The 27,258-nt window shown below is 37.6% G+C and overlaps 1 protein-coding gene across 3 annotated transcripts in view; it reads right to left on the bottom strand.

Moving 5' to 3' along the window:
• Positions 1 to 27,258, bottom strand: part of RERE (arginine-glutamic acid dipeptide repeats) — a 256,805-nt gene that overhangs the window by 74,024 nt on the left and 155,523 nt on the right. For all 3 annotated transcript variants that reach the window (XM_050909265.1, XM_050909263.1, XM_050909264.1), the window contains exons 8-10: positions 26,703 to 26,827; positions 25,720 to 25,819; positions 9,922 to 10,020 (exon numbers count right to left, since the gene is read on the bottom strand). In XM_050909265.1, coding sequence (XP_050765222.1) covers positions 9,922 to 10,020; positions 25,720 to 25,819; positions 26,703 to 26,827 — 324 coding nt within the window. The remainder of the gene's footprint in view (positions 1 to 9,921; positions 10,021 to 25,719; positions 25,820 to 26,702; positions 26,828 to 27,258) is intronic.

Raw genomic sequence — 27,258 nt, forward strand, 5'->3', positions numbered from 1 at the left:
AAACCAAGAACTCTGGATGTTGCTATCAATACAAGGCAGTAAACCAGTTACCCCTCCTTAGCCATTAGAAAAGGTGAACCTACATTTAAATCACACTACTTATAGCATTTCCAAAACAAAACAAAACAAAATCTTCTGGAAAACAGACAGCTAACCAATGTTTCTTATATTTAAATTATAAAATTGCTTTCAAAAGCATAAACAAACTCATACAATCCTAGATGTTGGGGTGTTGGGATAACGTACACCAAGGAGCATGAGCCAGAAATCTAAGGCCATTTATTACATTTGCATTCAGAATGGGAAGCAAACTGTGAAACGTGTCTTATTAACACTATCAGTCTTTTAAAAGTCAATCATACTATTAACAAATATGGATTACCTTTAAAAAAAATTAAATTTCAGAATTTGGAAATTAAGTTACATACAAAGAAATGGAGAGTAAATAGGTCAGTGGAATGTAAACAAGATAGCTTTGATACACAGTATCTTTTTAAAATTAAATCAAGACACACACCCCACCCCCCACCAAGACAGATGCAGGGCAAAAAAAGTTTTACCATGATCATGAGAGATAAACACTTACAATCACTCACTTGGTTCTGCTTGTTATGGCAAAAGCATTAACCCTAGAAACTCCCAGAATTTTGATGATCCCTGCACTCTCCAGATGCTCTTACTGTTACAATGTCATGACTCAGTTTCCTTTTGGAGAAGAACAGGACATAGGATGATGTTATATTTAAACTAGATTCCGGATCTCTTAGCAGATAAAATCTGAAAGGTCAGAGTATTGAATACAATAACTGTGTCACTGACCAGAATATCATCTGATGGGGAGAAGGAAAAAAGACAGACAAGTCCATGCAGCATATTAGCACGCTTGGTTTATTTTCTTTCCCTGCACAAGGCTAGGGTGAATAGTCTTTGTTTCAGTTGCAATACTGCTGAGCTGCACAGCTTATGCTTCTATACATAGAACTTGTAAGATATACACGAACATTAAAACTGACTCCAGCTCTGTTGCTAAGAAACTACGAAGGATAGCTTTTTTGGCCCTCTTCATTTATAAAATAACCACTTTGCCCTATGGGAGAACAAATGCAATCTCTCAAGTCCCCCAGTGCCTTGTTCTCATTTTTAAATGAACACAGAAAGATGATCGAGAATGCTAGGAAGTGTAAGTGATCTCCATTTTTAAGACGCCCTTGAAAATGAGATGAAAAACATGGTTTCAACAATCAACTGCTGTCGTATTTATTAATCTTTCAAGCAGCAGATTCTTTCCCCTTGGCAACAATGAACTATGTGTATGTGCTTCTGTCTATGACAAACCTTTTTCTAGAAAACAAAACCAAACACCAGCTTCTTGAAAGCACCTACAAATTATTTAGTTTATACTGGAGTTAAACTTTGAGTTTAGAGTTTAGCTTCCGTCCCCACACAGAAATAGCCTTCTAAGCTGTGGCAACTGGCCAGTATAAATATTTGTTGTATTATTTTTTGGGATCAGCAATATGGTAAGTGCTTAATAGATAAAAATATTCCACATGAAGGCAGAAAGACGATGAATCAAGAAACATATGGCAGTTAAACAAAGCAAATAAAAAAATGATATTGTTAAGAAAAGACTAACTTATCTGGCAGCTGTGGAAAGATCAAGATTAGTGAAAGCAGTGAAATCGCCCATTTTGAAGCCAAGGTCACTGACAGGATTTATAGATTTATCCCTGAAGGCAGCCTTTACTGAACATGAAATGCCGAAATAATTTTTTTTTTAATCTACTTCCCCCACCCCATTTGGGCTATCTCATTTGCTGGAGGCTTTTAAAATTCATTCCTTTTCACAGCTGGTTAAACAATGGAATCTTTCTGCAAACTAAAAGGACAAAATTGATTGCCCTACACAAACTTTTCTGCACGTATAATTGATTTTTAATTCACTGTCTTATTTCCAAAAGGACTTGACAATAAACTCAGTGCTGTATGTGCAATATTGATCCCTTTAAACAAGGACTTGGATCAAAGACTGATGCAAGTTAATCACAACCAAAAAGATTGTTGTCTTTTGTCTAGAAACCCATGTTTAAACTAAACTCACCTTTTCTAGCCATATTACACCTTATATTTTCTAGCTATACTGCACCTTATAATTTTGTAAACCTGTCAACTGCTAAGTAACTGTAATTTTATGCAACTTTGAAATAATAACTTTTTCAAGCAGAATAACTTCATCCTTCATTGGTTACTTTTTACTGTGAGGACTGATGGTTCTTTTACACTCTAAGTTCTTAGAATAAGCTACAGACAAGACTGTACATTCCCACTCTTTCTTAAACTAAAATCTTATTTATTCTTCTTAAAATAAAGGTCCTACTAGACCATGGCAATTTGTGTTTAGTGGGGTTTTTTTATCTCAATGCTCAGTTAAATTTTCAACTGTTACTGATTAACACACTTGCAAATGACATCAGATGGCTTTATTTCTAAAGTCCAGAAAATGTTAATTTAGTAGGAACTGTCACTCTGCTATGAAGCTGTAATGTTTACTTTTTGTGGATAAAAAATTAAAACTAAGCAGTAACTGATTTCTTAACCTTCTAAGCCCACTCAGTTACTCAAATGCAGCCCTGCAATGCCAGCCTCCTTTTCAAATATCCCTTGATGATTCCCCCCCCCGACGACTATTCCAGAGGCTCTGTTTCAGTTTTGCTATGAATTACATTTTCTATAGCTGCCATATAAACAGTAAATAAAATTCATGGTATTTTTGCCCCAGTAAGCAGCTCTGTCTTCCAGCATATCTGAAAAGCCTGGCTTCAAAGGAGCAAGCAATGAAAACAATGTTTTCATGAGCAGATACTCCAAAAAGGGGCAGATGAGAGACATTTGAAGATGATCCTAGGCAAAGAAGCCAAGCAAATAAGTATGTGTGTTTTGCATAAGTAATTTCTTGACCAGCTACACTGGATTACAAATACTTGCAAACATGTTAGGAAATTAGTTTGCTGTATGTTGTCATTTTTGGCAGAAGGATCTCTACTTGTATTTTATGACAAATGAGCTTTAAGCTGAAGCCAGGTGTGGATATTTTAAAATTTATGAACTTGTAAATCCATGTACATGGCCAATTAAGGTTTATCGCCAGCAAGGATTAACTATCCCTGCACATAAATTTAAGAGATTGTTTGAATCTAGGTTGTTTACCTGAACTACTCTACATTAAAAGCAATGTAAAATATTTAAAGGGCAGCATATTTCATGATAAAAGCTAGTTATCAAGGACATCATGGTGTGTCATCGACAGTTCTGCGTGGAGATGCACAAGTAAAAAAACCTTCTCCCTAAGGAACACTTAGCAATTTGTTTTTGAGAATTTAACATCTCTGAAAAGATGGGACCAAGTGTAGAAGAAAAAGGAGGAAGTGTCCAAGAAATAATGCAAAACTACTGTTTCACCCAGATTCTCTTTAGCTTTGGAAGACAAGAGCCCTGAATTTCAAAGGTGGTTCAATTAGCCTCGCCAGTGTTCTTCATAATCAACATCTGAATGCTAATTAGGACCACAATTCCATGCAGCAAAAGCATCTCTGTGCAATAAACTGCAACACAGCAGCAGTGAACTCTGCCTTTAGCTAGCATGCATAAGTAAACAGAATTAATAACTACCCAAGTGTGGACGGGTGACTTAATCTGTTTCGATTAGATGCAATTCAGCCTGAGGCCTTTGTGTTATTTAAAATGTGTTCATCATGTTTAATTAAAAACCTAATAAACTAGAGGTTCTTTTAGTTCTGATTTGTATTTCTCTCTTCTGTAAGCTGTATTGATTTTGTTAGTACTTTTGATAAAAAGACAGAAAGAAGCACGTTCTGAAAAAAGAGACAAAAATGTAAGATCAAATCAGCAGGACTTATGTGAAGAACAGTCAGAACTAGTCTATTTCCTTCAATATTTCCAATACCTGAGGCATACCAGAATTTAAAACCATTTCATTAAATTAAGAAAACTTAAGATGAGCATTGTATCCTTTGTAAATGATAGCCATTTGATAGGTTATTTATCTGAAATGGAAGTGGGTACAATAAGCTCATTTTTGGACCTGGAGCAAGTGTAGGGTCAGAATTGTACTGAACATCACTGAAAGTATAAAAGCCATTTTGCAGAGAAGGTTTTGTCCCAAGACGGGTGGAAATTCTGTAAGGACAATTTTTCTTGTGAAATATTTCCACTGAAACCATGCCAGGAAATATGGGTGTTCAATTTAACCTAAACTGAAAGAAGCTAATGATTATAGTTCCAGATTTGGAATCTGTGGAAAGTAAAGCAGCGTATCATCAGGGCAAGCACCAGAGTTTAAATACATGCACTCAGTTTCAGGTTTGTTGTACTTATTCCCCATAGACAACAAACTCTAAATCTGCATGTTTTAAAATACAATTTCAATGTCAGTTGTGAAATATTTCCAACTCAAGAAGAATGACCAGCACCATTCCATTCCTATTAGGGATTTCTGATGGCTTGCATCAAAAATGCCTGTACTCTGTCAAAGATTAAGAGAGACATTTTTAGAGGTGACCATGAGATGCAGAGTAGAGCTCACTTCTCTTTCACTCTGACAATCCCTTGCTGAGTTTGAGTGAAGCATCTTTGTTTTCTCACTGTTGTTTTCTCAATACTAACTACATCTTGCCTGTACTACAACCTGCTGTTGCACACAGAATGACAAAAACAGTGTTCTAGAGACTGGGCACCATCAGGTCTTACAGAGACTAGAAAACATGGCTGAAGAAAATGAAAGGAGAAAAGTGGTTACTCTGTAATCTCATATTAGCGAAAGATATCACATAGAACACATGCCCAATGGCTAAGTCAGTCCCCCTTCCCAGCTACACTGACCTTGCTCTAGCAGTGAGCATTATGCCACGTCAGACATGGCATTCAGTGGTAGAGAACTCGTAAGAGGGCACTGCCACCAGCTGCATCAAAACAGAGGACTTGCTCCATGGCTTCTTCCCAAATAACGCATCTACTCCGAACTGCGCTGCTTTCTATTTGAAACTGTAGCCTCACACTAACAAGATTCCACCAGGTGATGCTGCTGAATGTTGGTCTGTAGGATGCGTGCTTAGAAAGTGCTTAAATATGGCATTATATTGACAATTGCTCAACAAATTTGTCCACAGAAGTAAATTCATGAGCATTACAAGAGAAACCAACTCCCTCTCACCAAATCATTGCTGGCAATTGATGTTGTCAGGTGTAGCATAAGACTTTATAAACAGGAAACAGCTGCTGTTAGAGCTGCATGTAGATGCATCAGTAAAGAAGTTTCTTAAGCCACTTATCAGGCAGTGTGGAAGACTGGTTTTCACAGTATGCCTCTGAATTTACATACTGGAATAAAAAAGGTTTAAAAATAGCCATAGATTTAGAAACACAAGGGAGACAACAAACCTCCATCTTCATATTTACAAAGCCTTCCATTTAATTCAATCACTGGCAAATTTTATCCTCTGTTTAATTTCATCTAAACCTCTGTAACCACATCATCAGTAGTAAAATAACACAACTTGAATCCTTTATTTTAATCAGGTCTGATCACTGCAAAGCAGCTCTTACTTGACAGTTTGGTCACAGGCAACAAAGCTGTTTTAATTAACAGGAAAGGCTTTATCTTTGGGCAACAGATAGTCCACAGAAAAAGTTAAAAGCTTTATAAATAAATAAATTTTCGTTATTCACACAATGTTATATCACAAATACTACTGAATACTAGAGACACCTGTGCTGGACATAGTGCTGCTATCATGCACACAACAAAATCAACTACATTAATCATCCAGCACAGTGGAAATAGTCGAAATACTTGTGCAAGTAATAGACCAACCAACTTACAGAGGATTTTTGACTTAGGGAAGTGTAAAGTTTTAAGAATTAGTTTTGTACTAAGTCAGTTCTTTCCCTGCATCAATATGATTACACTTCTACTTCAGTTGCTTTTGCCGCCTGCCCAATTACTTGACATTGCCACAATGCTCCTTTCCCGCTGCTCTCTGTTCTCCACCTAGCTGCACAGCCTTACATCTTCCCTGCAACAGAACTTTTCTGGTGCTTATCTTAAAAATCTGGCCGAAAATTAACTTAAGAATAACAAAAGGAGGAGTGTGACTTTTTTGGGGTCCAGAGGCATGGCAGGGGGCAGAATACGATTATAGGATTAGAAAGGCAGGAATGGAAAAACTGAGACAACAAAAGCCGTGATCTACGTTATTTCAATTGGTCACATGCCACAGAACCTTTCTCAGTTAAGGAGGTTAACTAACCAAAGCTTTGTACCTGGTGTGGTATCTGCTTATTTATCCAAGTTGTAAAAATTAAGTAAGTAGGTATTTGCTGGGCCACAAGAGGAGATTAATTCTAAGTCCAGCACAAACAGGGACATGGTTTGGACCTGTGTCTTCCACTTCCCTTAGAAGTGTGTCTCTTGGATTGTCAGCCAGCCACATTACTAGAGGCTTCCTCCTGCTCATTACTCACCATCATGAGATGGTGGGGACACACACACTTAATAAAGTTCTCACCAAAACATAATTGTTTTGGCCAGACTTTGGGTTTGACACATTACTGTTTTCTGAAAAATACTTTGTTGTGGAGTTCCTATGCAGCTTTAGCACCCTATGTATCATGCAGAAAGATTTCTCCTCAGTTTCACAGAGCCAACAATAAGGAAACTTCCCTTGCAAGTCTCAGAAATGCTCAGAAGCACAGTACAGCTGCTTTAATCTGGAGTTTTCTACAAACTGCCAGGGACAAACATGCTATGAAGTTGTGCAGGTGGAGCCTAGCTGTCTATAAATAAGAGCACAGTTTGATCTTTGGCTCTGCTGAGGCTGGAGGGCTGCCAAATGTTTCTGGAAACTTGGATGGAACAGAACAAGAACAAATATGATAAAATGAGCTGAGACTGACAATGATTTATAGAGTCAATGATCGTTATTCTGTACTCACAGAGTTTGCACTTTTGGAGTAATGTTTCACTTTTCAATAAACTTTGCTTTTTCTATTCGTAAGGCTCTAGTCTCTATCATTTAACATGGACCGCTCATCAAAAAACCCTGAGCTGCAGCAGCTATGGCATTCACAACATAGTGCAGCTGATGGAAAAAAACAAGGAGAGAGAAAAAATCCACATAGGAAAAAAAGAGGTGTTGGCACTGTACAATCTAACCATGAATGTGGGAAAGAATGTATGCAGAGAAAACAGAGGTTAAAACAATATGAATACAAACTTACTAAACACAGGGCAGAGCACTTGAAGTATTTGTTCCGACAGTCGGTTCCCTAAACAAACCTCCCTTTTATGACAAGATAATGGTAAAACTTATCAAGAAACTGTGTTCTAGGCTTTTTACTCATCTTCTCCTTCGCTTTGCTGCCAGTGTTAGCACATGATCCTCTTTCACTCTATGACTTCAGGCAGTCTCCTTACCACAAAGGTTCTTTGTTGGATTTCAGAATAACCCTGCTTTAATATAGGTTTATATGGCCTGGCCTACTGCTAATCTAGCTCTTGCAAAAAGGTTTACATAAGGAGAGAGCAAGCACACACAATTCATTGGAATAACTCCCTGAAAGACTTTCAGAGAAAGTAGAGCTTAAAAAAAGTCTCTCCAGCCATTGTCAGAATAATTAAAAAATGCTGAGAGACCATGAAAGTTTCACCCATTATTAATCAGTTCTATTTTATAGCACCAATGCCAACTTTATTAGTAGCTTAACAAGATCACAAAATTTTTGTTTTTATTTACTTCTTCAAATACTTTACCAATTAACTAGCTTAAAAATTCATTCATTCAAAGGACAAAAAAAAAAAAACCCCCACCCAAACTCTTCTCTTGTCACTTTCACATGAGCAATGCTGTCTTGCACTGTATCAGATTTTTCTCATTTATATACCTGGTAAGTATACATAGACAAGTTGAATTTCCATCCCCATTTATTCCAATATGGTACATAAGAGAGAAGCAGCTTTTCCAACAGTTAAAGGTAAAAACCATAAGCGAGTCTGAAGTTCTTCTGTGATAAATATTTTATCATAACTAACTTCCAATCATCTGATTTTCTATTTTAGTGCACACTGCAGCCTAATTATTGAGCTAGGAAATATAACATTTTTCCATTTTCACAAAACCAGACATGCCTAGTCAGCTTGCTAAATAGGTTCTGTCTTCTTACATGTTACATTTAACATAAATCTATTCTGTTAAGCATAATTAACATCAGCATTAAAATGCAAAATATTTTTAGGATGTAATCCAAGTGAACTTGTTCAGCATTTCTCTACAGTCAAATACTCGTGTGCTAGCTTAAGCTGCGAGGTCTGACAAAGGGTTGTAATGCAGCAGCATCTGGATTCCAAATGCTGCCAGAAAATGCATCTTGTGTTGAATGCAGTATTTAAGAATCCGTTTGTTTACAAGGTGTCAGCAAATTAAGAATCTATAATTTGCTCCCAACTTCACATGATTTATTTCAGTTTACAACCCTACAGAAAACTGTTTAATAAGCACAGTTGCATTATATCATATGTATAAAAATTAAGCCAGCAGAAACCTCACAATTGCAGCAATTAAGCTGCAGAACGAACCACAAGAAGCACCTTTGCTTCACTAATTCTCACATAGATATCATCTCCCCCAAATTCTGGAAAAATACCCAGAAATAAAAAAATGTGGTCCATTTGAGCATGAAGTGCTTTCCCAGCAGCACACCCTCTGTCAACTACAGCTTTTATGAAGAGGTGTCTTTCTCAGGTCAAAATTATTTTTTTCCACTAATCAGACTGCAGAGCAGTATCATTTAGTAGGCTAATAACAACAGTAACATTTCAATCCAAAGCCATATACACCAACAACCTCAACCTCTGTCTGAAGGAAAGAATGGCATGTTTACATATTCCTTCTCTGCCTGCACTAGAACCCCAAACCTAGAAAGACTCACTACCAGCACATGCTGAAACAGCAGCCGTATCGAAGAACCAGCACTGGGACTACAAAGTTGTGTAAGCTGATGAGACTTGCAGTGTACCAGGATGTTAAATTGTATGAGCCCAAATCCCTCAGCGATTCCAGGTCCGTAACTGTGAGGACACAATACCGCACTGCATATTTACTGCGTGCCACAAATTCATCATGTCCATACATTACTTTGGGAGCAACACATAAGATGGATGCACTGTTTTCATTACAGTTTTGGAGCCTGACCACTTCTACATACTTTAAAGTAAATGTGGATGGCATGGCTAAATCCCAGCTTTCGGATAATCTATTTTTGGTCTGCTCTCTGTCAAAGATTCATCCATCAAGAACTATGCCAGTAAACCCTTTCTAATATTCTGTATGAGTGGAAAAAGGGACTTAATCTCAAACTCTGTTTAGGAGAAACACTGATAACCAGCCTCCCATTAGCCAACTTGAGCTGACACTGTAAGCCTCCTCCAATACCAGGAGGAAAAAAAAAAACCTCGGTCAATACTTTGTATGCCTTTTACATCTTGTCCTACTCCAATTAATGAATGTGGCCAGCCTTCCTGGAGGTGAAAATGAAAGTGAAATTTAGAGTCCAGAATTTTTACAGCTGTTCATTTACCCTATAGCATCCTCTCAAAAATAGTCACTTGATCTTCTCCTCTTTTATTCTACTATTAGAAAGGTATTTTCCCCAGTCTAATAAAGTTCTGTGTATCGAACGAGGGCCCACTAACTCAGAATTGTGCAAAAATTTATCCTGTGCAGCAAATTATTTGCCCCTCTTCTTTCCCATAAACTTAATCTCTTTAGGAAAAAAAAAAGGAAAAAAGAAAAAAGCAAGAGAAGCAACATGAACTATAAGGCTCAAGGGAATAATTCATTTCCCTACCACTTCATCTTCAGTCCAACACTTCTCAATCAGCTTTGGCACAGGTTTCTTCACCAAGCGCTGCAGGGCTTTTCCAGCATCATAGTTACTTTCATGTAGCTAAAAAATAAAGAAGACAAATAGATCATTCAGTGGAATTAGCAGTGATCTGATATTGGAGAAAAACCACTAAAGGGGGCCACATGAGATGTTCTATGCCTAATTATTTTTACTGTTGATACATGAAGTGAAATTTAAACAACCTGAAGGGTAATTGGGCTTTTATTAGTAGAAGAAACAGCATTAAAAACAAGTATATTTTCCCCATCCTTCCTAAACTTTTCCCAGATGTTTGAGCCCAAAAAGCACTGAAGATGTTTTGGTTAACTTAAAATATTTTTTACATTAGAAATTCCAAGGAAAATTTTAAAAAGCTCCAACAAAATATTTTTCAAAAGGAGTTGTATTTTATGCAGCATATTTTGTTCAGATTAGTAAAACCAACTGGAAAAATTAACATACAGAAGGGATTGCAAGTCATGGGATGTCAAGTTTACCCATCCAGAAAATTCTCTTTATTTTTATTGCACTGCAAAGATCACCATGCCGTTGGAAAACAAGTATGGAAGAGAAACAAAGCCTCTACAGATAGCTACAGGAGTACATAAAAGCAACTAGGGATGTCTGAGTTGACATTACTGTTTCAGCTGGTCACAGCCTACAGTGTACCTTATTTTCTACCATAAATTCAGTATCTATATGATCAAAAGCTGTCTGAAGTACACAGTAGAAATTTAAATCAGGGTGAAGCAGGAAAACAACTACACTGAAAACAACATTCAACAATGAACCCATGAGAATCTCCGGCTCTTAACTCTTGATAGAAAACATTTAGCACACTGTAGTTTTATAGCCTGTCCTATCTTCAAAGTACAGTGGGATTTTAAGAACTGAAGGACTAGTCAGGAGCCTGCTCTACATCTTCTGAAAATGATCTCAAAGAAAAATAAATATTGCTGGCATGACAAAAACTGAATTATCTTCCTACACCCAAAAGGGAGAACAATTCGCGTACAAACTTCCCTACACAGACAAGAGGTAGTTTTTCTAGACAACGTACTAAGCAAACCAAAGCTTCAAAGCTATCAATCAACATCACAGAATTTTACAGACCCTCAAAAGTTTCTTTACAATAGAGACAACCAAAACATGATTCTGTACGTTGACGATCTCCTGGCTTTTCCTTCCCACCCAGAATTTATCCTGAGCCATCTGCCTCCCACTGTCTAGAAGCATCCATGCTGCTAGACCTGTGGTTAATCATTCTCGGAAAACATTTCAACAAGCTCTATGATTCTTGAACTTTTCCCAAGACTGATGAACTGAACAGTGATCAAGATACAATTACTGAACAGCAACAAGATATTAACTACTTTGTTGCTATTAATATAAAGTTATAACAAAACCTGATTACAAAAGGAAAAAATTCCTCATTTTTCTCATGTCAAAAGGCTCGAATTTTAGAACAGCATTCTGCTTCAAATAAAAATAGCAAGACCACTTTCTTCCTGCTGCTCACTTTAGCTATTTACATCTCTCAACCAGTTCATAAGTACCAATTATGTACATTTGACAATGGTCAGACCCCTTCTACCCTAGGGCCACCTCCTAACAATACTGTTTTTTCCTTGTATTGCTTCTTTTGTCTGGTCTTGTCTTAACTCAGACTGTAAGCTCGTTCGTGCACATGAATGCCCTGCATTCATACTGCATCCAGTAGCATGATTCAGAGACTTAAAAGCTGTAAGTAAATTACTCAAATTTACTTCTGTTAAGTAGATCTAAGTGATTTCTACCAAGAAATAAAGGCAGACATCTGAATCAAGATAGAAGGGAAGGGAAAAAACAAATCAGTGGCCCTACAGAAATTTTTTTTTAGTGAGACTATAATAAAAAGCAGTTTCCACTGAAAGCCAGCTTTGTACAGTTCTCCCAGTAAATAATCTATGAAAGGTTTGTGCACTGACTTTTGAAAGTCACCACACAACTTACAGAAGGAAGAAAGTCAAATGGCAACTTAGATTGCTATGACGACATTTACAGCAAAATACAGACATGCATGCATATAAGTCTGCATGTGTATATTATAAACATATATATATATATATATAATATGCTTCTTTAAAGCTGCAACACTGTTGAATCTAGGTTTCAGATGGGACAAGCCCACTGTAAGCAAGCCAGCATGGCTCCAAAGCCATGGTACTTCTGCGAATGACAGGGCAGAATATTCAACGAGTCTTCAAGAGCTGCAGCAGAACTTGCCAAAAGCTGGGAAATAGAAAGTAAAGCTCTGCACTCTGTACAGGGCTCACGCAGCTGTGAAAAGAAAGCACATCTAAGACCTCGCACAAAGCAGTCTTCACTTTCTGGCTTTTGTCAACTCAGGTTTTGAATAGCTTGTGCATCTGTAAGTACACTGCTGTTTTTATACAACAGGGTTCACTTTTTCAGTAAAAGTGATACCATAAACGGACAGGGAATTTCAGAGAACAAAAAGTGCCCATTTCACACAAGGCACTGTGGTCTATCATACTGGGGCACTTTATGAAATGGTGGATTTTGGATACCACATATCATGCCATGCCATCTTCCCATCTATTTTATTAGCATCTGAGTTTTCTGGTCATGAATGCCACAGAACAGATTGTGACAGTCCACAAAGCCAATCCGTTTGCAGTACAAAGCACACTAGAAATTACTTTGTTTTCTTCAGTAAAGTCCCTGCACATGAACCTCAAGGTATTAAAAGTAACAGCTAATTTTTGCCATTTGCTGATGAAATTTCAGTTCCATATAATTTTGAGCCTCCTTTGGAACACCTGAAGAGCCGAGTTTCCAGAAAACAATTTGATCAACAATTGTTACTAAACACCTCAAACAGGTGGTCTGAGGTCCAAAAATGCGGAGGACCAGGTTAGCTATAAAAGCAGAAGTGCACAGCCCTCTAGAAAATTAGGCCACTCAAAAGTCATACTGCATACCTCCTACTGACAGGGATGAACATGTTATCAGCTGTGTTAAAGAAGAAATCAGTACATTATGGGTTACAACTCAGACAAATTGGCTCAAATCTTCTGTCATCAGTAGGAACAGAACTTGAACTGACGAAGGTGCTCTTCCACCTCCACCAAGTTATTGGGGCATTCAAAATTTATTTATACTTGAGTGACTTTTGAAGTAAAGTACTTCTAAAAATAAAAGGTCACTACTGGGCAAAGACCTCTGATCATTACCTGCAATGTGTTTTTAGAACAAACAGTAATGTTCCCTTAACTGGAGGCCTGAACATTTTTTTTCCCTTACCAACAACTAAAATAACAATAGCATACAGGGTGTTACTGCAGTAAAACAAGCGCTTTGCTAATACAATGGGAACAAGAAACAAAGCTAAGTCAGAGTAGTTTTCTATTCATTTTCAGCTTTTTATACGGCACCTACGGGGAAGTTACAGATACTCTGTGCAATAATTATAACTACATGTACCTTTGCAGAGTAACCACAGAAAACAATGCTTCAACTTCCAAAAAATTATTTCCTCCCCACCCCCCTTCTTCAGCTATCTGATCTCTGCGCGCTACTGCTAAGAGATGCATTAACACATCAGAGCCATCAATAGCACCTCACACTGCTGTAAGTCAGGGAGATGCATTACCTGAGATCACTTAGTAGAAACCATTGCTTTTAAACCTGTCTCCCCAGGTGAAATTTCCTAATGTACAACAGAACAATGGCCTGTAAATCTGCCTCTGTTGACTACATCAGTGTCAGCTCCCATGACTGCACCTCCATGCAAGAGAAACAATGATCTCCGTCCATCTTACATAAGCCACAAGTCAAGTGGTAAGAGTAGAAAGCTAGACTTGCAGTGCCAGTGCTCAATGCCGATACTCAAACAACACTACCAACTTTACACTTTTTTAACTTATTTTTTTAAGACTCCTGTGGTATGCAATACCTACTTAAAGGCATGAAAATAAGATGTTGTCTTTTCTACTTGGGTACACGTTAATTTTTCTCCTTGTTTGAACTCCAGCACTGGGAACAGATCCATCTTAAAGAAAAAAGGACTGTTTGTTTTGCCAGCTCACCTTGCAAATGCTTTTTTCTGTGCATGCCACTACCTAAAAGATTTTTCACTCAGGAAATTTGACAGTGTTGAAGAGAATAGTGCTTCTGTTTCTTTCCCCTCTTTGCTCCCTCCCAAAACATGCAGTAATGCCAAAGCCTCTGTAATTTGGAGGACGTCTTTATTTTGCCTCAAGGACAACATGTGGTTTTCCCTGGCAGTCCTATTGCCCAAGCAGTTCAATCTGCAAAAAAAAAAAATCAGACAAGCCCAGAAAGAATGGACTGGCCTAACAGGCAACTACTCTGGTTACTGAAAAATAGAAGTTTACAGGCCATCAGAACTGTCCCAAATCAGCAACAGAAAATAAGCATTAACTTTTGACCAAGTAATTACAATTAATAACAATCACAAAACCCATAAGCACAGACATGAAGAGTCACATAACAGAGAAGACAGATGTGAAAACCAGAGACCTGATACAGGTTTAGAGTCTCCTGAAAAATGCTACTTTTAGCTAGCGGGAAAAAAAAAAAGCTTTTATAAGTGCCAGGAGTAGGATAATGCAGCAAAAAGGAAAAATATTTTTTTTATAAGTGCCAGAGTTAAATTTACGTGTTTCAATCTGGCTCATTCTCTGCTTATTACTTTCAGTCATTGAATATATATAAGCACTTTATTGGCAAGCAACTCAAACATATAAATAATAGCTAATGATGACTGCCTATGGTTTCATTAACTTCTGGTTGAACTTTTCAAGATATTGCTATAAACACTAGATTACTATCCTGTCATCTAGAGAATCACCATTTTTAGCATTAACTCTGCCATCTAAATTTTGAACCCCTGTGACATTACGTATGTATACAACTGCAACAAAAGGAATCAACACAAATGTACTTATACTTTAAAACAGAAAATACAGCAACTTCTGCATCACTGGACAGGATTTTAGATTAAAGAAAAATTCTGAATGTGCACGTGTCCAAAAACCTCATTTATATTACAACAGTCATTAAACAATGCTAGATCAAAGGCAAGCCTTATTACCATAAAGTCTGCACATTACCACAAGGTTTCAAGTTTCTACTACAGCTTCTCAGCAGAGCTGCCATCTTCTGTCTGCGTGATGTTGCAAATAAATTCTCCTTTTGGCATGGCTCAGCTGTCAGGCAGCTCTGTTCTGTAATGAACCCATGAATTACATCTTGCAGCTCTGACATCTCTGGTCTTGCTCATCAAAATATTGTTCTTCAATTGTAATTTATAACTTAATTTAAATGTCCCTTTTACTGTGACCTTTTTAGATCAGAATGGCATTGCATCTGGCAGCTTCTACTTCAGCAAGGCATCCTTTTGCAATTACAGTCATTATGATCTCCGTTGAAAAGCCCATCTGAGTTAGGCTGCATTCATGCTACAATATTAAATAATTGCAGTCCATTAAGAACACTGGTAGACTCCAGAGTCTTTTTCTCTAAGGAAAAATTGCTACTATACAGTGAGAAAGTAGTACTGAACTACTTTAAAAATCTACCCAGAAAAGCCAATAAAAGCCGAAGGGATTGTTCAGCCAGAACACACTTTTGTGGGGATGCAGTCATGTCCAGCATTTATAGGACAGCACTGGAATTCAGGAGTTCTCCAGGTTCAGGTGCTGGCTCTTCCACTAAATGATCACTGGTCATGGACAAATCACATCACTTGTCAGGGCACAAAGATATAAAGCCTGATCTGCCAAACATGAAGTAAATACTACCCATATCGCAAGAGCATTTATAAGACTCAGGTAATACAGATGAGTCTAAAGAAATTTTTCACTGCTGCCAAGCAAGATACTTCAGCGGAATTGTAAAAGAAGAAGGTATTTGCCTGATACTGCACTGTCAATATTTACATAACATCCCTATTTAAGCACCAGTTATTTTAATCTATGCAGGCTTAAGAACATTGTAATTGTTAATGAAGGATTTGCTCCTCTCACTGAAGGGGACAATGGTCAAGATACCCAGTAGCTCTCTGTAAAACTGTAGCATGTTTAAGAGGGTAGAAAATAAAGAGGAGAGCGACAGGAAAAGACAACAAGGAAAATGAAAAGCAGAATGAGAATTACTGCCATGTGGCTTGAGTAGCTAGGTCTTCTGGTGTAATTACTCTAATCCAAGCACCTAATTTAATACAAAACGTAATTCAGGCCACTTCTTTCAGTAGCAGAGCTGACAAATTTCGGTTTGATGCAGATACTCTTTATAGTAACGGACATCTTGCCCTACTATCAAATGGCATATGCTCCATAGCAAATATATCATTAGGTGAAACAGCAAAATCTATTTTCACATTTGCAGCATTCTTTAAAGTGCTCATCCTCCAAAATGGCAAGATTTGATTTTTATCAACCATGTCCGATACCCAACAAGACACTAGCCCCAAATGCCCTTTAATTCCAGGAATTTCCTTCCTCCCTCCTCTTTGAAATTCTACCTCCTCCCCACCTGCTGCAACACACTAAACAATCTGGATCAGAGAAAAAAAATACACTGCCCTCTCAGACAACAAAACTACTCTGCTGAGCTCCCTCTGGTGCCCAAGGACAACAGAACCTTGAACCAATCATGAACCTAAACTATCCAACAAAAAGACTCTGCCGAACAATCTTGTTTTGCCAACATGCTGTCTCAGTTAACTGGGAAGTTTTGATTTATAACTAGTTGACACAGCTTGGCCTGCAACAGAATTTGAAACTAACAAAAAACAGAAGGTGACAGAAATCAGTTAGCTACTTCAAGAGAAAAGTACTACTAGTTCTGGTTTTTTAAATATCTGATTTGTGGTATCTGACAGCTTGAAAACATAGAAATCAGTCCCCACTGCCTTGGGGGGAAAAAAAAAAAAAGGCAACTTCCATCTCTTCCCCCCAGTTCTAATCTATTTTAAGCTTCTCAGTAACTCTAATTGCTACAAAGTGATCTAAGATGCTAATGATGGAGATTAAAAAGCCAGATGCTTGTGTTACATCCACTTTTCACACACTGGTACTGTCAGGGCTCTGCCAAACAGCTCAAAATACAGTTGCAAAATCCACAACAGTAGAGGGAGCTAACTGTGCCAGCTGGTTTTGTGGGTCAACACAACAGGCATGGCTAGTGCTCCACAAGCATCCAGGGCAAGAACTTGCCAAATACCTGCAAAACTTGCAATAGCATTTAAAAAAAACTTTCAAAAAAAAAAAGAGTATTTTACATATTCCCCAAAAATTTTTAAAAGTAACCACGGTGGTCATTTTTGGCCCTTTTTATCTGCCCGTTTCAACAGTTTCTCTAGAAAGATTTCCTGACTCATCTTACAAATAAAGTGCTGAAGTTTTTCCCCTAAGAGTAAGGATAAGGATGAACAAAAATTCAAAGTGGCAAAATTGTCTTATGCACTAGAAGTGGCTTCATTTTCCAACATGCCCAGGCAGAGAATGATGGCCCCTGAAGTGCTATGCTACCTCATTTGAACCACGAGAGTAGCTGTTAATTAAGACTCATCTAGAAGGAAAACTAGTAATAATAAGAAATGCTAACATATATTTAAATAATTTTTATGCTTTCAACCTTGTCTGTAGTTAATGAACAAGAAAATCTGGTATAAGGGCAAGTTAAAACAGGGAGTAATTTGTCTGGGTGACATCTTTTTAGAACTGAATTTTCTTAAACTGATATTACGCTGTCATGTTTGTCACTCATAATGACATGTTCCCATGTAATAGTGTGTTATGAGAAGTCAGAACAACGCTATTAGTAAAGAGAGATTTATACAATATTAGCATATGATTGTTTTGTCTTTCTTCCATGTAGTAGTATGCAAGCTTAAATGGTGATATTTTCTTACCATACGAGGATAGAGTTGCTGGCTCTTTGATTTCCCCAGCAAAAATAACATGCACATCAAAATGACCAAAAACTCTGAGATTCAGTCACACACTGAGTTTGCACACTGCCATTTCCAGTTTCTTTTCTAGGGTCTGCTGTTTTATATAAGTGATGCTCACACTTACTCTTGAATCAGAACAATGGGTAAGGCAGGACACTGAGAAAGAATTATTATTATGGAACTTTAAAACTGAGAAAAAAGTAGTAATTTAACTCCTTCTTGACCTGAATTCTCTGAGAAAAGAACTGTAGAAGCTCTGAACAGCAGGCATAGGTCAAAAGCAGCGAAGTATAAAAGAGGTCATGAGTTTCTGGCTTTGTATTAGTATGGAGCACAAAAAGGATCTTAAAACAGATCTGAGACTAAATCAGAGCTCTAGAGGACAGCGGCAAAGAAATGGGAGGAAGGGAGGGGAAGAAACTACACCAAGATTTACCCCAACTCTTACTCCACAGTACTTGCCAGCAGTAGCAACTATGTTTATGCTCAATATTCACCATGTTACAATCTTTCCATGGATTATCAGATCTAGGGCATCAGCTTTCTACCACAGAGCAGGATGAACTTTCTGACCATATTTTTTTCCAAATCTATTTGTCAGCCATTTCTGCTCTCTGAAATCACTGTTGTAGTATTAAACACTTATTTTGATAGTTCTAATCCGCAGGGTTTGCCAGCTCCAATCCTTGTAACAGGCCCTCATCACATTAAGACTTTTCAAAATTAATTCTTCCAGCCTTTGCATACCTAAATTCTAGATATGATGACTTACTAACAGCCTCAAAAGTTTTTGCCTACTTTTCTGCTGAGGATGAAGCCATGATTTCAGTGAAGTTCTAACATTACCACTATGGTGCAAAGTGAGATGAGGACAGCGGAAGAAGCCCTTGCTCCTCCGCCGCCTCAATCAGCTTCTGCAATGCTTCCTAATACAGTATTCTGGGACACCAGTAACTCTCACACTTTCTTTCAACGATACATCAGAGGCAACAGCTCTCATTTCTTTAGAGAAAGCGAACAACTCTGAGTTGAACGCAGAGTTTTTGCTTGTGTGCCACAACCAGCTAGGTGTAGAAACAGACATAGGCTTCTGCCTAAAACGAACGTGATATTAAGGCACACAGCAGGCGATACCAGCTCACTCCGATTGTTTCACACAGCTCTATTTCTTGTATCATGAATAAAAGCACATTCAGAGTGCTAATGGATCCAATACAGCTGCAATTATCACCAGCCTACCAGAAATGTGGGGTTTTAAAATGAAAAGGTCTTTCTCCTTGCCTGTTAGCTTTGAGAAGGACATCCTTAGGTTTTAACTAAGGGCAAGCCACCACAAATCTTTCCACTGGAAGAATGATTTGAGATGTTCCTACCTCCTCAGTTGTGCTGATTCAACTATTCGATAACTGTCCTACACACTGCACGTGTGAAATGATGTTACTTTACAGTATCCCACAGGTGGTATGTGCTTTGTTTTGAAAAATGAAGAAAACCACAAAAGCACCACTTTGGCGGTTGCATTAAAAAGTTTTCATAACCAGAATACTGTCAAAAAGCCACAAAACACTTCTCTGTATTTCCAAGACAGCCTCGATCTTAATAAGGCTACAACAATCATGCCAAAATCCTCCTATACAATTCTCACAGTAGACAGAGTTGTGAGGGTGGGATAAGGAAGAAAAACACTGAGGAAACCTATGAAAACAAGAACAGTTATTCATATGAAGACATACTAATAAAACTTCAGCTATTGTGTGCATGTAGAAAGCTATGTAACAAGCTTCCACAAGGTCCTTCTGTGTATCATGTTTAAAGAACTACCACTGTGATACAAGTACATGTAAATATTTGTTTTCCATCTCAAAAAAAACAGACGATGGACCTGGAGACTTACTGCTTGCTAAGTTTGCATGTTACTTTTTCACATGTAAAACCAGGTTTCAAAATGATTGCCCTTTAATTGACTTGCCTATAAGCTCTCTATAATGTAAGAGTTTATGGCATTTCTAACAAATGCAACAAAAAGGGACTACTACTGATGCATTAGTGTAAACTAACCTGAAGGAAATTACAGACTCACAGTACAGTTACTACTCTGAATTTAAATTGCACGAGTGATTTACATGGCTCTGGATATTAAGAGAAGGGCTCATCCTATTACATTTGAAGGCAAAAACTCCTTTAGATTCCTAAGGAGCAAGACAAAAATTACTCCAGTGATCCATATGCCATCAAAATGAGCCTTCCCAGGGCTGAAGTATAATTTTAAAACTTGGCTTTTCAGATGATGTCTGGAAGTTTTCTGGTATTCTTTGTTAACCTGATCTTTAATGCTTCCTGATCTGAGAGTTAATAAAGGCAAAACTCAGTCATTTCTGCTTTTAAGAACACTTAAATTACTTTCTAATACTTTTTCCTCCTAGGGCAATGCATGGAACTGCATGGAAAAAAACTTAACCTGAGTTGTCTCACACTGCAAGCCATAGTCCAGTAATCTGCTTAAACGTTTTGGCACTGTATGTTTGCTTAAAAGTATGACACGGACAAGAAAGATGTTCTCCATAACAAGTACTGGCATCATACCTCTGAGAAGTTCAGCCCCACAACGAAGGAACACTCAAGTATTGCATTTCCTATGTCTAAGAGGAGTTTTTCAAAATGTAATGCCAGAATTGGAGTCTCTACAGGAACTCAGGAGAACAAGGACACACAAAGGAACAAACAAAAATACAGTTTCACCTGCTTGTCTGAACATGCTTGAATTTGATCCTGCCACAGACCTTAAGTGCAGGGTTGTCTTTATTTTCATTTACAAACTGGAACTCCTTCTCCCCATGCTCCACGTAAGTATTACAGATGGCCCAAGTTACCCACCAATTGCATGTGTTACAGAAGAAATTTATCCACAAGTAAAACATATTGGCACCACAACTGGCCATTTTTTACAGATACTTCCACAAGACTTTTCTTCCTTCTACAGAAGGGAACAAAACAGTGTCTCAGATGCTTGCACTTGCAAGTAAAGAATGCTAAGCAAAATAAGGTAGTCAATTAAACTAGCTGACTTGGAAAGGGAATGAATTCTACAGTTTTTCAATTGATTTCCAAATTTCCATTAGCTTGGGACAAAAACACCCCAAACACACAAACAACCACGCAAAAAACCCCCACCCACAACTGGCTGATTAAATCCTGGCTCTCCTACATGATTTTCTTACTACAGGTATCTTGTACATATAGTGTTTTGAGGGGCTTTTTGATGGTATTCTGATTATGAAAAAGTGATGCCTATCCACACTCAAAGCCCAAAAGTGCTAAAAAGGCAAAGTGCATTACTAGCGAGTATTAATTATAAAACTTTCACATCAACCATGCTGGCTCTCAGAATGCAATAATGTTGTCCACAGTGACCCAAAACAAGGTTTGGGAGTAACTCAAATTAGCATTTCCATTTCCCTTTTCACTTATAAGGAAGAGTTCTGCCTCAAAGCAATGTGGTTCTCCAGATCACAAGATAGGAGGAACTGAGTAGCTATAAAAAAATTAAAATGTTTCCATCATCTACCATTTCACCAATACAAATGGCTTCACGGATTATGGTTCAATTATGAAACTGGAAAAATAAAAATACTGAATATGCATGTTTTTGTTTCACATGACTAATATTTTCAGGTCTAATGCAAACAACCTTTGTTCGTGAATATTTAAACAAAGCACAAAAAACAGCTAGTTTTAGAAAGTCAGCCAAATTCAGCTACCTGTTCTACTGTCGTGTAACAAAAAAGACCCTCTCTATCTAAAAATATCATGGTGAAAGACTTTCAGGAACTAATATGTCCCCTCCATACCTCTCAGCGTGACAACCAGCAGTCATCAAGAGGGCAACAAACTCCAAATGAAAACTTTATTTCCTTCCTAAGGGTTACAATGACAAATGTGGCAGCAAATCCCAATAGCCAAACAAAGGAACAGGAGTTGAAATTTACCTGGAACATTAAGTGAATAATCGTTTCACTGAGCTGATATATATGTTGCATTGTGCCTTCCATGATCTTCATTTCTATCTGGTATAATCAACAATAAATCATTCTGGGGGCTACAGCATCTGTTATTACATAAATAAAACACTAGCAAAGGAGCTTGTCAAGACTGATTTATATGAAGTGCTGCTCTGAAGTTTATTGGATTTCCATAATAAGAAATCCTACCATATCAATTTTTTTTTTACATTAATCTTCTAGGTTGCATATGATAATTTCTAAACAAAAACACAACTTAGTGCAGGGCAAGATTCTCACAAATTATTTATCAGATAAATCTGATATGTTTTAAATAGATGGTGAACAAAGATAAAAAGGGCACCATTTTGTCAGGACAACAAGTTACCTACCTAAACTGTTTTAAGTTAGTCAAAAAAGTAGGCTCTCAGAAATAAGTCAAAGTTTCTTAAAATATCCCACCTGACAGAACTATTATTCATAAGAAAACACTTTTCTAGAAAAATTCAAAGTGAACAAGGAAAGTATCTTCACTGGTTTCTAAAAATTGCAATGAACACTATTAGTACACAGAGTAGATTTTTGAAGCATGACTAAATCAAACATCACAGAAGCCTAAGGACCTTTCAAGAGTCATTAAGGTCAAACCTTGCAGATTGTATTTTCTTGGAAGTACAACAGTCCATGCTATTTAATGGGAACTACGCTGTGTCAATACAGAGTTGAAAACTAGCCCAGAGAGGAACAGAGGACTTGCACCACAACACCTACAAAAGAGAAACTTCAGCAAAGCTGAAGTTAATGAGATGATTACAAGGATACCACAGGGTAAGTCTTACTGCTATACATTATTATGTGATATTGAGGGGAAGGGGAAGTCATGACAACAGCAGTCAAAAACATTACACAAACACACACACAAAGATTCTTAAGAGGATAAATTAAGAGTTTGTATAGCGCTTTTATTTCAGAAGTGTGAAACTCTCCCCCATTCAGAAAATTAATCAGCAGTCATTTTCTAAAATAGATGTGCACTAGAAATACAAAGAGAAAAGAATCAGAAGAACAGAAACAAAATATTTTGGGACTAATCTAAGTCTCAGAAGCAAGAAGTCTACAAGTGCAACTACAGGCTCCTTAGACTCCCAAGTGATTAAGGGGGTAATTAAAGTAGATAGTGAAGCAGTGAAGTTAAATGAGTTTTCTGCATTAGTCTTTTATTATAGATGACAAGGGGAAAGAAATTCCAATTCCAAAAGCTCTTTGATGATTATTGGCCTTAACAGAGATTTGAGTCTCTAAGACAGATGTTAGGGAACAACTTAGAAAACTCTAGAGTGGTAAGCCACCAGAATCAGATGTCATCCATCTCAAGAGAAAGGAAGGAAATAAAATGTAAAACAGGTAAGAAACTGAAGTGGATGTGCAATACAGACTGAACTGCAATTCTTATCAAACAGTATAAAAATCTTTAACACACTGGCTATCTTTAGGAAAGGAACCAAAGGACTAAGATTTATACATTCACCTCAGTTCTGAAGTGCACTATGAAGCACTGAGAAATAACACTTCACTTGGCAGATGTAAAAGTGAGAACAAGGAAGCATTTAATTTGGGTACAGAATTTGATCTTGGATTTCAGCTGGTTACACATGTGAGTGTATAGACTATATTTAAACAATTTTGCAGAATAAGAATGAAAGTTCTGTTGCTGTTTATTTAGTAGGTATTACGGGGGCACATTTTAGATCTTAATCCTATTCTACTCCAGTCTGTTGCAGGAAACAGGACAAAAATTGATGCACTCTATGAAACACAGGTAATCAAATAGAAGTGGAAATAAAAAAAACCAACAATGTGAGTGGTTTTGGTAAGCTAATGTTACATAAGGAACATTTTTCATGTTAAGAATACAGGCATTTTAACTTTAGTGTAGATATGTCACGCATACCTAATCATGGACTTGACCAGTTACAAACCAGTTCTACAACTTATACAGATTGAGCTTCTTTTTAACATTCTGAAGTATTTAAAAGCTTCATGCAATGAGATGCTTTACTGACAGTAAAGAATCAGTTAAGCATATTTAATGTGATTAATTTGAAAAAGTCAGTTCTTCTCACTTTAATAAAACCACCAAACAACAACATGCTTAGGATACTTCCTCTAAACAAACATAATCTGTTCTCTGTTGCAGTGATTAACACTCAGTTTCTGATATGTATCACAGCCATCTACAAGCTTTCAAGAATTTTATAAATAAATGGTTACAAACTATGCAACTGTAAATAATTAAAGCATAGCAAGCAGAGGCAGACATAATATTGTGGTCATTAGGTGATACTTAACATTAGCCAGCTTGCAGGAGTACAACATACTAAGTTGTTATTTGTTGGTATCACTAGTAGTTTTATTTTTACTGAATGAAAACACATTACTTGAGCCTCAAGCACTGTGAGCAAAGAATGTATGAGTCACTGTAGATAGTTACAGTGCTGGACACTGAGGCAGAATATGCTTAAAACTACTTTTAGGAGAGGAGAGCTTTAAAAATTAAATCTGAAGCTACACACTGCATCCCGCCTTGGCAGTTTCACAAAAACATGCTCAACTGAAGTTGCTCCCAGCTTCCAGCCCTACCAGCTGTCCACGGGGCCTCTACATTTCTGTTGCGACTGCCCCTAAAACATATTACAGATTTAGCTAGAAACTCATGCAGCAAAGGGCACATCCTATCCCTTCCACAGCTTTCACAAGTGCACGTGATTAGAATGTAGCCAATAACCATGAAAATGACAGGACAGAACTCAACTGTTCATACCCCCACGATATGTTTTATGGATAAAAGGTGACATAAAAAGAGGAAGAATGAAAATTGTTTATTGGTAGAGTCAGCAGATCTATGCGTTTCTTCAGAGTAACATATGACCATTTACACATAATTCCTTTTATTATATTTCAGGAAGGAAACAATGAAGACACACAAAGGTCAGCTTAGAGTCACTACCACCACAATTCTCCAAAAGCTGCAGACAGGGCTCTGGGAACACAACCAACCATAGATTTTACTATATTACCAAAAATATGGAATAACAGACAAGCTTCTTCAGCTTGATCTTAAAAAAACATTTCATGTATCATGATTTACTGATGTTAGTGCCCCCCATCCTCCCCAAAACAGTTAACTGTTGTGGCTGCACTGAAACTGTGTGAGCATCTCAACGTACTCACATCTACGTAACTACTCAGTAATGCTTTATTTACACACATTATGATTATGCAAGAGATAACTGGACATACGTGCATCCAAATATAAATGATAATGAAGACTGGATCATGAGTGCGACAAATTCCAGACAGTCATTACCACATACATGACACTATACATCTGATGGCATTATGAACTTTTCTTCTAGGAAATAACTACTGTTTTCCTACAGCTAGAAGCTAGCTGGACTGAATGAAAGGATCAACGGCCAGGTCAGGTGTCAGCTGAATATGTAACAACTCCAGCTGGTGTGCTTGACCTGAGCAGCTTCCCATATAGAACATTCACTAGCTGTCATCTTAAAGGCACTACCCAAAAGTTTATCACTGAAGGTTTTTGAAAACCAGTTGGTATTTGAAAGGAAGTAATGATATCCAGGCTACTATCATACTCATATTGTGATCCCAAAATCTATTTTACCTGCTAAATATTTTATGCACTATATGTTTTAAGTAGTCCAGAAATAAATGGAAAGTCTGTTCTTCCACACAGTAGTTCTATATACTTACTGTATTGAGTGCATTAAGCGTAGTGTCGTCACGGGAAGCTGCAACACAACCATCTTCTGTGGATCCTCCATCACACATGCCTGCAAAAGCTGCCATGCTCCTTTATAGTTTGAGGGGAAAAAAAGTTTAAATTCTTCAGCTACTGTTTGATGCACACATCATGCAATACACAAGTAGTACATTTACACCTTAAATCACAAATTTCAGGGCCTTGCGATATGTGGAAACAAGTAAAACAAGGCACCACAAACACTGCTATTTGTTATGCAAACCTGAGTCACCTCAGCATATGGAATAATTAATTCAAAATTAAAATCCAATCTAAGTGGATTTCATCAATTAAAAATCTGCACTGCAGTAGTACCAAAGCCTGATCAGGATTATGGAAGATATAACCTCCACACATGAGGACAGAGCCTCACCACAGAGAGCAAACCTGTTGTTATAATCTTAGTTTCATTATGTCAGAAAATTGACTTAAATTGCAGATTCCCCACATCTCTGAATTCTTGCAAACTACAAGTAATTTACTCGCACTCTGAATTATTATGAGGCCCACCAGTGCATCTGATTAATCTACCAGGCATACCAGAGATCTGTATGAAACTGAAATGCAAACTAGAGCTCATTCAAAAAACATTTAGTCTCTGAAGGAATCCTATGCTAACATGGCTATTCACTCAGAGCAGTTACTTCCCTTGTTACATGGTACACATCCAACACTCTTTCTATCATGCTAGCACATTCTGCTGGCTTTGCACTTTAAATCCAAAAGCCACAACCAATGGAAAGATTCTGTGTTGGCCCAACATCAAATCAGAGCATACTTGTCTCAAACTAAACATTTCAGCTTATCCGGTTGACATCCATGCTACAGGAAGACAGAATAGAAAGGAGTGACCGTAGCCAACTGTGCATGCATGGCAGTCCACATTTCCACCACAGCATTCTAAAGACACTGCTAGTGTCTTGGCTGAAATTACCTTGCTGCCCTAAGGTACATAAGTAAGTCACAGTCATTGACTCCTGGCATCCACACAAGTTCTTCATGCTGTGTCACTGTGTCACCATCTGGGGAAGGAAATGGCTGCAGATCAGGAAGCTTAGCCTGGAAAAAAATGAAGAGTTCATACAGACATTACAGTTGTTAACAATGTTAGGAGGATGCACAAGTGTTATTAATAACGAAGTTTATAAATTCTCTGGAATATTATGATCTCATAGGTGGAAGATATTCAGACAACAGGTGGTGAAGCTATTTGATCCAAGTTTCAGAAGTCTGAGGAAACTGGGTCATCAAGCCCCAATCTACTCATTTTATCCAGCATTCCTTCTTTTAGAAGGGCAGTTCATCTTCCGGCAATTACGCAGGGTTAACTTCACCTCTCAGTCCACCACCAGTGAAGCCCTTCTGCATATAGACCAAGTGCAAGCATGTCTGCATAAATATTACAGCTTGAAAGTAAACCATTTCGTACTGCATATGTTGTCCTCCATTGTACAGAAATCAAACATCGTTGGACAATTTACCCTCAAATA

This window comes from Gymnogyps californianus, chromosome 21 (genome assembly GCF_018139145.2).
Source record: "Gymnogyps californianus isolate 813 chromosome 21, ASM1813914v2, whole genome shotgun sequence".
NCBI classification, from domain to species: Eukaryota; Metazoa; Chordata; class Aves; order Accipitriformes; family Cathartidae; genus Gymnogyps; species Gymnogyps californianus.